The sequence below is a fragment of the Malaclemys terrapin genome, chromosome 2 (assembly GCF_027887155.1).
Source record: "Malaclemys terrapin pileata isolate rMalTer1 chromosome 2, rMalTer1.hap1, whole genome shotgun sequence".
Classification (NCBI taxonomy): domain Eukaryota; kingdom Metazoa; phylum Chordata; order Testudines; family Emydidae; genus Malaclemys; species Malaclemys terrapin.
Window position 1 is genome coordinate 106,806,583 of NC_071506.1, and position 17,982 is coordinate 106,824,564.

Below are 17,982 nucleotides of genomic sequence, written 5' to 3' on the forward strand. Positions count from 1 at the left end.
ATTTTGCGTGCCAGTAATACGTTTTAACGTTTTTAGAAGGTCTCTTTCTATAAGTCTATAATATATAACTAAACTATTGTTGTATAAAGTAAATAAGGTTTTTAAGATGTTTAAGAAGCTTTATTTAAAATTAAATTAAAATGCAAAACTCCCCAGACCGGTGGCCAAGACCCGGGCAGTGTGAGTGCCACTGAAAATCACTTGCGTGCCGCCTTTGGCACGCATGCTATAGGTTGCCTACCCCTGTATTAAGCTAACAAGTGGGAGAGGAGACAGCTTTCAAAATGGAAAAGAAACTTTCTCTGGGCTATAAAAACAGAGGGTCTGAACTTTAAGTCATAAGCAATTGAATCAACTAATTGTATACAATATAACTGTATTATAAAAGCATATTCTATGAAAGCCCGTGACAAACTGATATTATTTTAAAATGTATGTATTAACACTACATAAGGAATTACATTGATTACATTGATTATTAGGCTTTACAGTGTGTATTCAAACAAAGGAAGAAAAAGGTCTCTCTCATACAGGAGGGAATGGCAAAGCTATTTACCAATCTTCTACGTGCATTAAGCATGGTGGAATCAAAACTATGGAAGTCCATTTACAAACAAGGGGATGGGAATCCCGCACAAAGGAAACAGCAGCATGAGGTCATCCTGCCTCTTGCAAAAAGGTAATTGAACTTTGGAAGATATGAGAAAGACAGAAGCCATCTTTGGTATCCATCATTAGACAGACACAAGGGAACAGAGTTCTTGCAAGCTGAGAAAGATGGATAATTCAACTAAAGGGGGACTGAAGTCTATGGAAACTGAATGAGAAACTTTCTTAGGCAAAGATCTTTCACCTATGAAGGTAAGAGAAACCAGTCCCTTATGCTTCTGTGGAAGGTCCTGACTGAAAGAAAGTTACCCATGGGTGGCCAAAAGGAAGATTGGCAAGAAATCTACCTTGAACAAAGACTGCAGCTTGTTAAGTCAAGTCTTAGCCACTAGAAAGCATTTTACTTGTATCTCTATCTTCTTTCCTTATATTCGAACACCTATATTTTGTTATTGAATGTGTTTTATTTTTACTATAAACCATCTCAGAGCTGTGCTTGAAGGGAAGGTTGTTTTCCCCCCCCCTTAAGTTATTCAGCTGTAATGTGCTTTTGTCTCTTTGAAGCACCAATGAACCTTATTATTTCTCTGAATGGTCCAAGTGAGGGCTGGACACTTCAGGACACATGGTTTGGGGGAAATTCAGGACTGGGAGCGTGTTAGGATCAGCCTGCTGGTTGTAAGCAGGGCTGGTGAAAATCAGTGGGGCTGTAGACAAGCTGCTAGGGTTAGAGCTGCAAGCCAGGGCTATCTAGTACACAGACACTCAGGGTGTGACCTGCATGCTGATAGGCTTGCTGTGAGAATCCCAGGCTGGGAGCTACAGCAGCAAAGCACTGTAAGGCACCCAAGGTCAAGTGGTGACACAATGCTGAAAGAGATCTACCATACACTATGCAGAAAATTAGACAGGTGCTTGCAACGTTATATGGCAGTAAAAGAAAGGAATACTAGCTTAGTTTTTGAAAGAAAAAAAAAAGTTAAGTGAAATACACACAATTGCAAGAAAACTAAATTAACCCTTAATGTCTGGGGGCAAATTATCTGCAACTAAGTAATGCTGATAATTTTGTGAGGCAGGTATTGTAGTTCAGAAGGATTGTGTTCTACGTGGAAGGATTTCATTTGCAAACAAATACTTAAAAACAAATTGCATATATTTAAGATTGAAGTGCTATGAGGCTAAACATGAGAGGCAAAAGCTCCTTCTGAATCAAGATCTTTCTTGCCTTTTTTCTATTCTTTTTTAACAAAGACTTTGCCAAATTGCAGTGTCCAGAAGTGCTATCTGAAAGTTTACTGAAAATCATCATTTTTTAATGTGTATCCATGTACACAAATATCCATTATGTATTTTTTAATTCATTTATGGTATTTTCACAGCTACAAAACACCACGATGCAGAATCTCCCATTAATGAGTCTAGACAGTTGTACCCCTCTTGGCAGGCAACATTTTTTCCTTTGCCTGTCTTTTGAACTGTAACACTTTTACTGTTGGCCTTGTTTAGGGAGATTACCAGAAAGTAAAAAGAAAATTATTGAGATTTTAATTTTGTATATTTATTTTACAGTACCTGCTCGTAGAATTGATTGTGAGCAACATAAAACTGGGAATCAAAAGATTCTTCTGTTACCAGAACTCTCTGTCTCTCACCAACCTGGAAAATAGAAAGGTAAAGAGATGAGTCTGAGAGTAAAACCCATAAAATACTACCTGAAGGAGGATGCCTACAGAAACTTCCTTTTGAATTTAACAGAATGCCTTTGGTTAAATTAGCAGCTAAAACAAGAAAATAAAATAAATTAAACTGCCTGTAAGATAATATTGACCATTTGATTACATGAAATTAACATAGTTTGAAATTGCATGGTGTAATATACACGTTGTTCAAATGTGAAACTTCAACGCAAAAAGTCAATCTGATTTTTTCACTCATTATGAATAGGGTGTCAGAAATCAAAATATTTTAGACATACACCTTTGTCCACAACCCCACAAAAGCAAACAAAGCCCCAGCATCTTTCTGTATTATTTGCAATAATTTGTAAAAGTGAGCTAGACACAAGCTGCTGCCAGATCCAAATTCGTTGAAATTTCATAATGTTACAACGAAATAGTAATAACCATCTGTGAGTGATGAGGAACTGTGATGCTGTGGAAAACCTACAGATATAGAAGGATAAAACAAGTCCATTCACCTTTCACATTTTTCAGAACACTTTAACCACATTTTCTACCCAAGACAGTGTGTAAACAAAAATGGTATATTCCTTCACAGCCCATCTTCCTCCTCCCTCCGCAGCGATATCACAATGCTGTATTTGTGACATCATATTTGTTCCCATGGCAACAGGTGTAGTCATCACAGTTTTTCACTCCTGGATTAAGAAGACTGGCTATGAGGAGGAAATATTTTAACAAAACACACAGATTCAATAACATTCAAGGGAGCATAATCACTGGGAAAAAAAGCTATAACATAGTTATTATCGCCAAACATGGCCCGTTGTGAATAATATCTTTTAAAAGGCACCAAATCATATTTTATGACATTGCCAAAAAGTTGAGCATGGGGAGCCAAGTGTATTTAGAGATAGGCCTGAGTAATCAAGTATAAATCAAGACCTGAATTTTCTCAAAGTTCAGAGGTGTTTGAATGAGTGGTTTTGGTTTGATGCATTCTTATGCTGCCTTAAGAAGTTTAGATCTGGACTTTTCCCTAGCTCAGGGATATTCTTATCCACAATTTTTGCTTGGGCCAATTGTAGCTGAACGTTTTATCTGAACGTAGACTGGATTTTTTCTGACTTGTTTGACAAATGAATTCTTCAAATTACTGCTTCTCAGCAAACTGAATTTATTTATTGCTTTTATTCTTATCCCCCATTTTGAGACTCATCAACATGTCCTAGCTTTTAAGCATTTAGTATATGTAAACAAAGCTCCATTAAAGACCACTTGTCACTTAAAGAAAGAAAAATCACTTCCACCACATCCTGAGACATGGCTGTTGCATAGAAACTGTGAGGTCCTTCTATGAAACAATCACTCTGAGAAAGCTAGACAGACCCAGATAAACCGATTGAATTTACACAGTTCAAGTAGTAAGTAGTGAAGAAAAAACACACTAACCATAATTTTTGGATCTTCTTTAAAAATTATTAGAAATAATCATGGATTAAGAGCTGGTAGAGACTAGGATAGAAAGACTCCTACAGGGAGAAAACTGTGCTTGTTTGCCCACATTTTAATGTTTGAGAGTTATTTATAACACAGTTTAAGCATCTATCAATGGTTCTCAGGGAATTCTGTAATTACAAATAATGATAGAATTAAAGTTTTAGTAAAACAGATCTAATGTAACAATACTATGTCCCCAAATTTTCCATGCTATTTTTCTCTCAGTGTAACAATTATCCAATTCAAATCCCCAGAAGGGTTTTGCAAGTGCACGTCTAAAGGCCACAGAGAGCTTTCTACTTACATAAGAACAGCCATATTGGATGAGACCAAAGGTCCATCTAGCCCAGTAGCCTGTCTTCCGACAGCGAGCAATGCCAGGTGCCCCAGAGGGAATGAACAGAACAGGCAATCATCAAGTGATCCATCCTGTCGCCTGTTCCCAGCTTCTGGCAAACAGAGGCTAGGGACAACATGCCTGCCCATCCTGGCTAATAGCCATTGATGGACCTATCCTCCATGAATTTATCTAGTTCTTTTTTGAACCCTGTTATAGTCTTGGCCTTCACAACATGCTCTGGCAAAGAGTTCCACAGGTTGAGTGTGCATCGTGTGAAGAAATACTTCCTTTTGTTTGTTTTAAACCTGCTGCCTATTAATTTCATTGGGTGACCTCTAATTCGTGTGTTATGAGAAGGAGTAAATAACACTTCCTTATTTACTTTCTCCACACCAGTCATGATTTTATGGACCTCTATCAAATACCCCCTTAGTCATCTCTGAAAAGTCCCAATCTTATTAATCTCTCCTCATACAGAAGCTGTTCCATGCCCCGAATCAGTTTTCTTGCCCTTTTCTATACCTTTCCAATTAGAATATATCCTTTTTGAGATGGGGCGACCACATCTGCACACAGTATTCAAGATGTGGACATACCATGGGTTTACACAGAGGCAATATGATATTTTCTGTCTTGTTTATCTATCGCTTTCTTAATGATTCCCAATATTCTGTTCGCTTTTTTGACTGCTACTGCACACTGAGTGGATATTTTCAGAGAACTATCCACAATGACTCGAAGATCTCTCTCTTGAGTGGTAACAACTAATTTAGATCCCATCATTTTATGTGTGTAGTTGGGATTATGTTTTCCAGTGTGCTTTACTTTGCCATTATCAACATTGAATTTCATCTGCCATTTTGTTGTCCAGTCACCCAGTTTTTGAGATCCCTTTGTAGCTCTTCGCAGTCTGCTTTGCACTTAACTATCTTGAGTAGTTTTGTATCATCTGGAAATTTTGCCACCTCACTGTTTACCCATTTCTCCAGATCAGTATTAGTATGTTGAATAGTACAGACAGACCCCTGGGGGACACCACTATTTACCTCTCTCCATTCTGAAAACTGATAATTTATTCCTACCCTTTGTTTCCTATCTTTTAACCAGTTGCTGATCCATGAGAGGACCTTCCCTCTTATCTCATGACAGGTTACTTCACTGAAGAGCCTTTGGTGAGGGACCTTGTCAAAGGCTTTCTGAAAATCTAAGTACACTATATCCACTGTATTCCCCCTTGTCCACATGTTTGTTGACCCCCTCAAAGAATTCTAGTAGATTGGTGAGGCATGATTTCCCTTTACAAAAACCATGTTGACTCTTCCCCAACAAATAATGTTCATCTATGTGTCTGACAATTCTGTTCTTTACTATAGTTTCAACCTGTTTGCCCAGTACTGAAGTTAGGCTTACCGGCCTGTAATTGACAGGATCACCTCTGGCGCTCTTTTTAAAAATTGGCGTCACATTAGCTATCCTCCAGTCATTTGGTACATAAGCTGTTGTTTCCGTGAAATTTCTGGCAATGAGTTTTAAAGCCCCATGGGAATCCAGAATGGGTTTGCAGTACTTCAGCAGGAAGTGGGCCCATGGTAATCTTTTTGCGAAGAGTGGGAGGAAGCTTCAGACCAGCAGTACTCATTTTGGGGGGCAACACTTTGCCATTGTATGGCACTGAAGAAGGTCAAAAATGACCAGTCACTCATGTCCTGACATTGTACTGCAATGTTTACCAACATCATAACTTACTGTCAAAATATACCAATTCAGCACCACAGCAACATCAACCCACTCCAACTTTTGTTGGGTATTGGCAGTTCTAGTCCAATTGCTTAACGTTCTCTATACTATCTCACATATGTCAGGTGGTTTAGTAAGCATTCTGTTTCCTTGGGTCCAAGACAAGGCTGAGCTGGAGGAGTTCCAGCTGGAGCCATATAAATGCTGCTTCTGGGACCCTCTTATCATACCTCGAGACAGTGGGGTGGACAGGTGCAGTGTAAAAAGGACAGCAGCGGAAGAGAAATTGGACAAGAGACTGCAGTCAAAGGATAACATATGTGAATAACATCAGCCCAAAGGAAAGCCAAAGCCTTCAGGATGGCAGCTGTTGTTTGAGTGGGCGATTTCTTGGGAATAAATGCAGAGGAATGAAGGAACTGAAAGTCATCTTTGTTGCTGTAATTAAGAATGTCTGTGCTAACAGATAAATCAACTTAAAAAGTTATAAGGCAGAGTTAGAAATTGTTAGTTGGAGGGGGGAAAAGCATCACTATTCATATGTGAAAAAGAATTGTAGAGAACACAAAGTTTTTGATCATTTAGTAGAGAACACAATGGTTTTGGTCATTTGAAATAAGCCGTGGCTTTTTCATACATGCATTGCCAGCTATTCTGACCAAGGCCATCAGGAGCATACTTGGGCACAATGAACATAGGCCCCTTTGATCCACGGAGTAGTCATAGAATTAATACGTTCAAAATTCTAGCGAACATGGGGAAAAGAGGAGAAAATACAAAGTTGTATTTAATCAATTATGTTGCTGGGCATATGGGAACTACAACATTACATGGTCACGTATAATTTTAAGACAGAAAATGAGCACAGTGTATTCCAATTATAATAAAGGAGAAATATACATAGGCAGAATGTAGCTAGCAAAACTGAAATTTGTGCAACATACTGTGAATACTCAATTTTACCTCTTCTTTGAAAGATTTAAATATGTGGATAACAAGCCAGAAGTCATAACAGTCATCTTTGCTGCCTTTTCACATATGTACCCATAAATGAAAACTAGTATATTTATTATTGTTTTTCTCCTCTTGTCTATTTTCAAAAGTATATGTGAAAGCTGACTTCTGGAGTCTAGAAAATGACTCTGCAACTTACTCAGGAACAATTCTTACCCAAAATTTGGAACTAAATGGAGGTCTGCCCTGAAGTTTTGGCTTAGAAAGACTTCAGGAATCTTACTGGAGCAGGATTTCACTGTTTCCTGCAGATAGTTTGAAAAATAGCAACAGCAGCAGCAGTAGACCTGCCGGACATCTTGTGTGGGACAAATGCTAATTTCTCAGTTACACTGTATGCACAGAGAGTTCAACAAGCACTACTGCTCCATCCCCTCCTACACACAACAGTTGCCAGGCAGTTTATAAATCTCATAACAGGTAACCAAATTATTTCAATAAACTTATATATCATTTTTGTTCATCCTACAATAAATTGTGACACAATTTTGTTACTCAGCTTTTCCTTTTTTGAATATCATAAAATGCAATTTTTTCAGCTGACTGATTTTCTAAAATGAATAAATGGTGGGAAATGTCAAACATCTTTTTTGGCTTTAGTCAGATTAGTTTTTATCAAAGCTGCTTGGAATATGTTAAATACAAGGTTCTGACCTTAAACTATGAAATAATATTTCTAGTGTCACTGCAAAAGACTGACCCGATATACCCCTTTAGACTAATTACTGCAGTGTAATGTCACCAATGAACCACTGTAATTACACTTGGGGGAAAAAGTATGGTCCTATTCTTATTTAGTTAATGAAAATTATAACCTTTCCATTTTGATTAATCACTCACAACAACCAGAGCATGTGATGCATGCTCTTCAGGGAATACAGTAATTTTTCTGACTGTTTATGCATTCTTCTTTTCTCAGGCACACGCAAAGCTGCGCTTTTTTGGGGGTGGGGATGCTTACATAGCCTCTCTTGGGCTAAAAGTAGTTTTTAGAAAGGTTTTAAGAACACCTGCATTTCTGTATGTTGTACAATGCTGTCATAAAACAAGGCCTTATAATGTAAGGCAAAGTAAGCTATTGATAGCTATCTCCAGTGCCTTACACTGACAAAATCTTGGTAGGGTTTAATCCAATTTCCACTGAAGTCAGTGAATGTCTCGCTCAACAGAAATTCTAACACAAGCTTTTTTTGTGCTAACAGAGTATTCTGATAAATAGATGCAAGAATATTTTTAGCCCTCTTTACCAAAAAGCCTAAACTAATTTAAGCAACAGATAGTTTAGAATGCCCCATCTTTTCAGTGTAAATTGTTCTAATGTCTCAATATTTAAATCATTAATAAACATTTTAATAACAATGTTAATGAAAAGGAGCATTCTTATGTCCCATCCCCTAACTCCTTTTTTCAAATTATTGCATCTACTTTGTAGGGGCCAAAATTATCTTTAGCAAGTAGAGACCAAATTTCTCAGGAACTATAATTAAGCATCTTGTAGTATTCATTTAAGCATCTTAGCTGCTCACTCTTCCCATTACAGCGGGTGGGGAGCCAGGTGACAAGAGAGAGCACAAGTGTGTGCACAAAGCTGTGAGGAATGAAGGCAACATGTCAAAGATTTCTTAACAATTTCTCTCCATAGAAATATGTGACCAAACATACTAAGTTCCTTTTTCCTTCAGTTCACGTTTCCCCCACACTCTCTCTATTGCCATCCTCTGTTTTCTGCAATCCAATGCTACTTATTCAGTTTGTACAACATCAACTTCTCCATTTATAAAGCTGGAGCCAGAACCTCCGACAGAGACCATCAGTGTTTTCTCTGGGGCTTGTCAACACACAATTTTTGTATTGTTTCAACTATCCCAGTTTGAAAGTGGAATAGGTCAAGTGGTGCAATCCCCAGCGTGGACGCAATTATATTAGTATAAAGATTATATCAGCATAAAGAGGCTTTAAAGAAGTAAAACTAATACCATATTAGAACTCTTATAAGATGACCTCCGTCTTGCTGGGATGAAGGTGTGGGGAAGGTGTTATCAATGCTGGCCACTTCCAGATGGCAGAATGGATGGATTTCCCCTTTGTTGTTTTCTACATTATATTTGTATGATAAATTATATTTGCATATCACCAAAATATTAACCCCACATAGGGCTTTGCATCTTCAGAATCATGCAAACATTAACCTATTAATTCTAGCAACACCTCTATGATCCATTTTACAACTGAAGAAACAGAGATTAAGTGAAACTTCCAAGGCCTCACAGTGAACAAGTGTTAGAATCAAGACCACAACTCAGGAGTTTCCTAGTCCCATAAATAGTCCTCCAGAGCATGCTGCCTTATGTACAAAACCAACAATTTAATTATTTAGGAAAACAGACTACCAACCTTTTACACAGAGAATGAAAGCTGTATTTTGAAACAAATTTCATGCTTTTAAAAAACAAAACAGAGACACTGGACACTACTGAGCTCACCAAACTAATTAGATCATTTTGGCAGCTTAGCCCCAGCACTGCAAATACTGCCATTTTATGCTTTACATCAATCAGTGATTTTTCCTTACTTACATTTTTCAGGTTGTTTGCTATTTTGATAAGAGCTTTGGGCACAGTCAAGGTACCAGCTCTCATTAGGACGAGCTAGAATCCCAAGCACAAAGCAGTCAGACTTTACCAAGCTTTCACATTTTATTTCACTGTAAATTCAAATGAACAAAAATGACATGCTTAGGATCCAAAAATAAGGCACTTTTAGACTAGCTTTATTAGACTGATCAGCCTCTAAATGTTAAATTGCAATGATTTTATTTTCCGTGATGTGTATATAAACTGTACACACATGCTACACATACTATGCCTCTTACAGCTACACTATTTAAGAGTTTAAAACAGGTCTATACAACAGATACACATAGTATAAACCTCCATCTTTCAACCCTTTGCCAGCCTGGCTTGAGGATGAGCAAGCAGGAAGGATTAGGTATAAGTTAAAGACAGCCAGCTCTAATAGTATCTAATTAGCACAACAAAAGAAAGTGCCTCAGTCGTTCAGCAGTGGGCAATGCATCTCATTAAACACAACTGAACAATAATTATTTGGTCCCCTTATGAATACTTTTGGCACAGCTACCAGAGAGAGAGAGAGAGAGAGAGAGAGAGCACGCGCGCGATGGAGCTGGAGCTAGAGTGCGTCTGCTTTCTTGGCCCAGTACTCAAGCTTCAGGGTAAATAGCCTGCTTCTATTATTGTGCACCTGCATCTGACTGCTTCATTCTGATTTGGTCTCCTGCTGTGAAAATGTAGCTTCTTCAAGCACATACAAGCCCTGCCATGCACTTCACATGAAAATTATATTCAGAGATGTCAGCAGTGACCTAAAAACGACAACTGGTCCTCAAAGTAACTGCTTCCTTTTAAATTCTGTAAGTTTATGTTTTGCTCTCTTTCCTTTTCATTGCTCCTCTGTTCTAAACGGGAATCAGAATTTTAGTTTATTTTTATATCAGTTCTGTCAAATTATCTTTTCAAGTCTGATTAACCACATAAGAAATTATCATATGAAAAAAAGTCCTCAGAGATGTGGAATTTACTCCAGTCTGTCTTGTTTGGCTTGCTCCGTTGTAAGCCCAGCCTATGTGGGTAAAGGTCAGAACTGGGAGGCAGGAGATCTGGGTTCTGTTCCCAGCTCTGCCACTGACTTGCTGTGGGATTTTGGGTAGATTAGATATCCTCTCCACACCTCAGTTTCCACATGTGTAAAGGTGGATCATAATATTTCTATAGCTCAGAGAGTATAGTGAATACTAACTCATGAAGGTTGTTACAGAAATACAAAGTATTATGTTTAGAATTAATGTTTAGAACATCCTCTCTCTGACTCCTCAGCCACTGCTTTAATGTAATTGTGATTAAAACCACTAAACCTCATTTCTTCATGTCATCCAACAAAAGACACCAAACCATGTACAAATCTCTAAAGAGGAAGTATACATGAAAGAAAAGATGTTAGGTGTTATGTTATGTAGGTGTCTTGTGGTCCTACATTTCTTCCCCCCTCCCTTCATGCTTGAAATTTGGATCCATGATTCACAAACAGAAACATCAGACATGGAAAAGGTGTGCACTGGTAAATGGGTTGCCTCTGGGGAAGTGTCAGTTTTGTGATAAAAAATAAGTATAGGAAACCTTCCATTTCTGGTGATTTCCAGGGACTTAAGATGGAGTTTTAAATGAATCCCTGTAAAATATTAGCAAATTACACCCATACTCCAACTTCACATGCATTCCCGCTGTATGGTGAACACAGATTTTCTTTTGTGGGATCTTTCAATCTTTTTTTAAAAAACCTCTGAACTCTGGTGAAATGAGCCTACCAAGCTTAGAGATATTTCAGTCTTTTAAAACGCTATATCCCTTTAACTTCCCCTTATTAAAATATTGAAAACTACTCACGCTCATGGCTAGTATTAGTGGATGCAATTCTTTAAGATGTGCTACATATTCTAGAGGTGATGTAAGTACTATATGATGTTGCAGTTGCTAAAGCAACTATATACAGTCTTGTTTTATTGAATTTTTTTGTTAACAGCTTCACAAACACACAAAAAGGTTGGTAGACAAAATCTTAGGTATCTTCATTTTAGCAAATTCCACGTTTTGCATCGGGGCAAGGTTCTCAGACTAAAGCATTGTTTATACTATGTAAATAAACCAATGTCTACACTGAAGCCACTGAAGCTGTGCCACTGTCATGTTTTAAGTGTAGACATAGCCAGCCTTAGTGTAGACACAGCTTCAGTGCATCAGAGACAGGAAAACACGCTGGTTAGCTTTCAAATGATGGAAAGCAGGGAAAGCGCAAAGTTCTGGGGAGGCTAGATAGGAGAATGCATAGATCACAATAATGGAGCACCTTCTTTCTATTGACATAAGAAAAGAGGCACCCTGAATCAGTAAACAATAGTTTGATGCGATGAAAGGGTAGAAAAATTATATCTCCATTTTAGGTGAAAATTCCGACTGCCCATGGAGAAGAGAGGAACAGAGCAAAATGGATAACATGGAAAGAAAAACTTTTTTTTAAAGGCAAAATATGTTGATAATCCATTTATTCAGCATATTAAAAGCTGGAAAATTACCACTGAATAAAATTAACATCAACTAATTTCTCCAATAAGTATTTTAATGGCTTTAAAAATAGAAAATTGCAACACTGCCTGAAAGAGTTAAAATGTATAAATATTTATCAGCCTTCTTTTCAAAAGGATAAGTAGAACTCCCTTTGAATACATGAATCCAAGACTGCTAATACAAACATCAGGACATGGTCAGAGGGTGATAATGTTAATGAAGATATGGTAATATGATTTTCTTTTATTTTAAAGGCAGCTTATAGATGATCAAAAATTAGACACTGGAGGTTCCCCCCCCACCCCTTTCCTAAGGTATGTTAAGACTTTAGAACAGTTGATGCTTTTGGAGGCATATGGTTGAATGACAGGAATATCATCAAGGGCTTACAGGGGGACCAAAGCGAAAGATTCATTAAAAGTGATAAATGTGATATGACGGTTTAATGTTTTTTTGCAACAGCACATTCAATATAGCAGACCAATGGCTATGCATTTTAACGTCTTTTTTTAAACAAGCTGCAGATTGTAGTTGTTGACTAAATAATTATTTGCAAATGAGAACCTCTTCATTAACATACCAGAATAATAATTCTGAACAAATCTGTTTTACCAAACAAAACATGTTAATCATGGATTGGCTAAAGTTGAAAAAAATGATAAATACTGTAGTATGTCACTATTTTAAAAAGAAGAACAATTCACTGTAGTACATATTTATCTAATAATTAACTGTCGGTGCTTATAAAACTCTATTTTAAGATAAAGCTGAGATACCAGCAGACCAAAACTCATAGAATGTGTGCATAGTTACCATACAAATCTCAATAATGTACCGTCATCAGTCCTGAACTACATTAAGCATTTTGCATATGTTAAATAGAATTATTTAGAACTTTGCTCACATTGTTGTACTTTCAGTATTGAATATATCAGAATATTTACTATGTACAACATTTACTCTCAGTGCCTGCATCATCCTATACCATCTTCATAGTACACATTCCCTACCAGAAAAAAATCCTCAGTAGTTATAATAAATAAATAAATAAATAAATAAATAATGGAGATATCCCATCTCCTAGAACTGGAAGGGACCTTGAAAGGTCATCGAGTCCAGCCCCCTGCCTTCACTAGCAGGGCCAAGTACTGATTTTTGCCCCAGATCCCTAAGTGGCCCCCTCAAGGATTGAACTCACAACCCTGGGTTTAGCAGGCCAATGCTCAAACCACTGAGCTATCCCTCCCCCTTCAATAAGTTCAATAAGATCTATAAATAATTAACACAGGAAGATAATATCTGATATTAGAGGTCTTTTTAATCTAATGGACAAAGACATAAGATCCAATGGCTGAAGGCTGAAATTATATGAATAAAGTAGAAATATTTAACAGAGAATATAATTATCTGCTAGAACACCCCTTTAAAGGATATGGGAGATCTTCATCATATGAAGTCTTTAAAACACAACTAGATGTCTTTCTAAAAGATGTGCTCTACTTCAACCACAAGTCATTGGACTTGATTCAGGAATTAGTGGGTGAAAATACTATGGCCTGTGTTATGTAGGAAATTAGTCTAACCCAGTCAGGGGTGGGCAAACTTTTTGGCCTGAGGGCCACATTGGGATTCCGAAACTGTATGGAGAGCCAGGTAGGGAAGGCTGTGCCTCCCCAAACAGCCTGCCCCTGCCCCCTGACTGTCCCCCTAAGAACTCCCAACCCAATCACACCCCCTCCCCGTTCCTTGTTCCCTGACCACATCCTCCCAGGACCCGCCGCCCTTAACGGCCCCCCCGGGACGCCGCCACCTATCCAATCCTCCCTGCTCCTTGTTCCCTGACCGTCCCGACCCCTATCCACACCCCACCCCGACAGGCCCCCTGGGACTCCCACACCTATCCAACCCCTCCACTCCTTGTCCCCTGACCACCACCCACCCCAGAATCTCTGCCCCATCCAACCGCCCCCTGCTCCCTGTCCCCTGATTGCCCCCCGGGACCCTCTGCCCCTTATCCAACCCCCCGGCTCCCAGCCCCCTTACCATGCCGCTCCAAGCACCAGAACTGGCAGCCGCACCACCCGGCCGGAGCCAGCCATGCCGCCGTGCTGCCTGGCAGGAGCTCGCAGCCCCACCGCCCAGAGTGCTGGCGGTACGGCGAGCTGAGGCTGTGGGGGAGGGACGACAGCAGGGAAGGGGCCGCAGGCTAGCCTCCCTGGCTGGGAGCTCAAGAGCTGGGCAGGATGGTCCCGTGGGCCAGATGTGGCCCGCGGGCCGTAGTTTGCCCACCTCTGGTCTAGCTGATCATAATGGTCTCATATGACCTTAATGTTTATGAAAGGTTTCAAATCCAGTATTTGAAATGTTGGATAAATAATCAGCTAAAAATGTTATCTGCCAGAAATATTTCGATGTTATAAATATAGATTAAAAAAATCACAGTATCTAAGACAGGTCTTCATTTTAGCAGGGAAGAAAGTCCCAAATATCAGAAAATACATAGTAGAAGAAAAATGCCTCTTCATATAATTATGGAATATGGCTAATCCATTTGTAGTGTTCTGCAATGCCATGTTGGGAGGAGCTGATTAGAGTCTAGATTCCAGTGTCTCAGTTTGGTGGGTGGAAATGGGAATTTGATGAGTGCCTTTTGTTGCTCAACATGTTCCTTTTAGCCAATAAAGGAGCAGTCCTATCTTGAAGTCTTACCCAGTCATCCTCAGTTGGAAGGATGTTTGCTGTGAAACAGGGACTCATGAGTGGGAGTTGTTTATTTTTATGTCTGTTACAGAAATACCACATACACACCCAGAAAAAAGAAATATCATAGAAAACATTACATCATTACATGTAACATCAATTCTATTCATGCAATGTCTGTCCTTAATTTTAATTCATGTGAACTAAGAAAAAGTGCAATATAGAGTAATTAAAACACAAATGAAATCACCACACACTCTAAAGAAATTAATTGATATGGTATGCCTGGGAGATGATGCTGATATATTTCCAAATCTTTCAATATTTTTATTCTACTCTAGAATGTGTCAAATGCTCAAAGTCAGATATGCACAAATACCAGAAGTGCATGCAAATATCTGATTTGTGAACATATATCTGGTGTTTGTATTAATTCAACCTTGAAGATTTTGCCCAATATCAGTAGCTCAGTACTAAATAGGATTTTACCACTTGTTGAATCTTTTCCCCTTTTTTCTCTCACTTTTCCTTTCTTCGGAGCCTTATTTTTCTTTTAGTTTTTGGTAAAAAATGGAGAAAAGGAAAAACTTGATCAATAATAATGAGACTTTTTCCAAAGGGCAAACTCCTGAGACAGGACTATGGATCTGCTTTGGGAGCCTTCGGTGCATGGGGGAGACGCCAATTGCTCCCATTGCTGAGTAATCAGTTCAGTATAAACCTGAAGTGTCAGTTTTACCTTATTCAGATGTTTTGATTATTAGGGAAAAAAGCTAAATTCATATTTAAGAAATGAAGTTTTTTGGCTTCCGCTTTGACATTCAAACGCTATAGCACTCTTCTGCACAGATCTCATGCACAACCAGCAAAGCTGATGAGTGAGAAATCACTTAAAAAAAAAAAAAAAAGCTATGCTGGTGGATAAGTAATTATTAACAGGAATCTAATTGTTGACCTTTTTAACCATTTGTTGTGAGGCACAAAATGGGCCACTCCAAAGTTTCCTTTAGTCATCTTACAGTTTAGCAATACAATATTTATGTTCCAAAGCAATATAATTCTGGACCAGATTACCACATAATCAGGCATTTGCCAAACCCCACAAAATATATTTCTTATTTTTATATGAGTAACACAAAGTACACAATGTAATTTTTCTGGAAGAGGTGTTCTTTACTTCACTCCAAAACAATTACAGCATTGCAAGCAGGAGACAGGAAAGAAATAATAAATAAGTAGCCTTTACACAGCATTTCCTGTCTGCAAACACTGTCTATAAATTAAAAAGAACAGGAGTACTTGTGGCACCTTAGAGACTAACAAATTTATTAGAGCATAAGCTTTTGTGGGCTACAACCCACTTCTTCGGATGCATTGAGGATACAGACTAACACGGCTGCTACTCTGAAACCTGTCTATACATTAATTCCCAACATATCCTTATGAAATGGGTAAATAAAGCAAAATTGTCAAAATAATTTTAAGTGTGTGAGAGAGGCGTTTCAGTTGCTCTAAAAGTCCATTTTAATTTAAATTGGTGTTCGTGGTGCAGATCTGTGTTGCTGTGAGTCTAGTTAGAACATTACATTACACTAACTTAAGGCAGCAGCAGCAGAGATCAGCAGGCCGCCACAGAAAGGCAGCATGGGGCATGTGAGGCTCTGTCAGAGCTCTACTAAGAAGAGATGAGAACGAAGCCCAAAACAGCAGGCCCTCAACCACCCTGAGCCCTGAGGAAACTCCAGCAGATTAGATCATCTTCTGCTCTAGAGGAGGGGTTATCCATTGGATTCACTTGGATTATCAACTCCCAGATCGTGGTTCAATTGTTTTAAGGCTCTTCACCAGCACTGACCCTCTTGACTAAGGCTGACGTGTGAGTGGCATTTCAGCTAGTGTCATACGATAATTCATATGAAGATGTCACCTGTTTTTTGTTTACTGATTACCTTGATCAGTTTCAACTATGTAAAATCTTCAGTTGCTGCTATGTCCAGTGATAGCAGCTAGTGAAATTCAATGTTTTTCACATGCAATTTTATCAGGATAGGGCCTCCAGACAATGGTATTGCAGCTTTCTAGGCCGACAGATTGAAAAGGCTACATATGAAGGACACTAGAGTTTCCCAAAATTCAAATGCCAGTTTGGTGGCACAAAAAAACCATGGTAGAAGGTGTAAGATGGGATCATGCGAATTGCCTAGGAATGACTAGACAGTTAGAAGTACCTCCTTTAACCACAGCACTAGCTTTTGAAATTAACAGGGTTAGACCAATCTGATAACCTTTTACTATTTCTCTAGATTTCTAGAAATTCTACTTTTCTCTAGTTCCACAAATCAGCAGAAAAAGTTAAAAAGCATCTTTTATTGTTTGTTAAATCTAGATGAAAGCCACTAACCATGATCCAAAGGTCCTCAGATCTGAATTCCAAGCTTTTGGGATACAACTTGATTACAAACACATTACTTCCAATTCCCATCACCAGCAAGGGATTGAGAAAGTTCATACCAGATTGCTACATTATACAACAAAAAGGTCCTCATATTAGCTTTGTGGAGTTATAGGGCAAACCCTAATATCAGTCATCATAGTAAAGTCAGCCCAGGTGCTTAAGAATTGGCAAACCAAAACAATCCCAGCCATAGAGATAAATCTTAAGCCTAAGTGGCCCTGATTAAAGGATGTGGTGTATTTAAAGAAACAATAATATGTACCAAGCAAAAGTTGTTAGCAATGTGATAAATCCATTCTTTTGAATACCAAAGATCAGTCCTTCATTTCAATTCTATCAGAAGTAATGTCACCAACCATGTGAAATTTACAGCATTTCTAACCATGGATTTCTCTCAGTGATGATCCAGATACAATGGTAACAGGAAAGGAGGCAGCGCTGCTCCCAGAAGTGAGGCAGACTGACAGAGAGTAGTGCTGGGTGAATAACAGATTTTTTGATTCATTGGTAATTCTGGAGGAAAAAAACTGGTTCGACCTAAGGTGAATTGAAAAAGTCAACACAAATTTTATTTCATTCAACTTGAAACTAAACATTTCATTTCCAGGCATTTTAAACCTGGTGGTTTAAAAAAACAACAACGGCTAGATTCACAAAACAAGTAGAGGAGAAGGTGTTGCCACCCCTTCCTCCATACCTTATACCCAGTAGTCCCCACAGTTAGAGAGCTCACCTAGGATGTGGGAGACCCAGGTTCAGATTCCTGCTCTGGAGCAGAGACTTCAACCCAGGTCTCTCTCCTCCTGT

The 17,982-nt window shown here is 38.6% G+C and overlaps 1 protein-coding gene across 2 annotated transcripts in view; it reads right to left on the bottom strand.

Moving 5' to 3' along the window:
* CDKAL1 (CDK5 regulatory subunit associated protein 1 like 1) overlaps positions 1–17,982 on the bottom strand; it is a 774,423-nt gene that overhangs the window by 185,234 nt on the left and 571,207 nt on the right. For both annotated transcript variants that reach the window (XM_054018031.1, XM_054018029.1), the window contains exon 14: positions 2,185–2,268. In XM_054018031.1, coding sequence (XP_053874006.1) covers positions 2,185–2,268 — 84 coding nt within the window. The remainder of the gene's footprint in view (positions 1–2,184; positions 2,269–17,982) is intronic.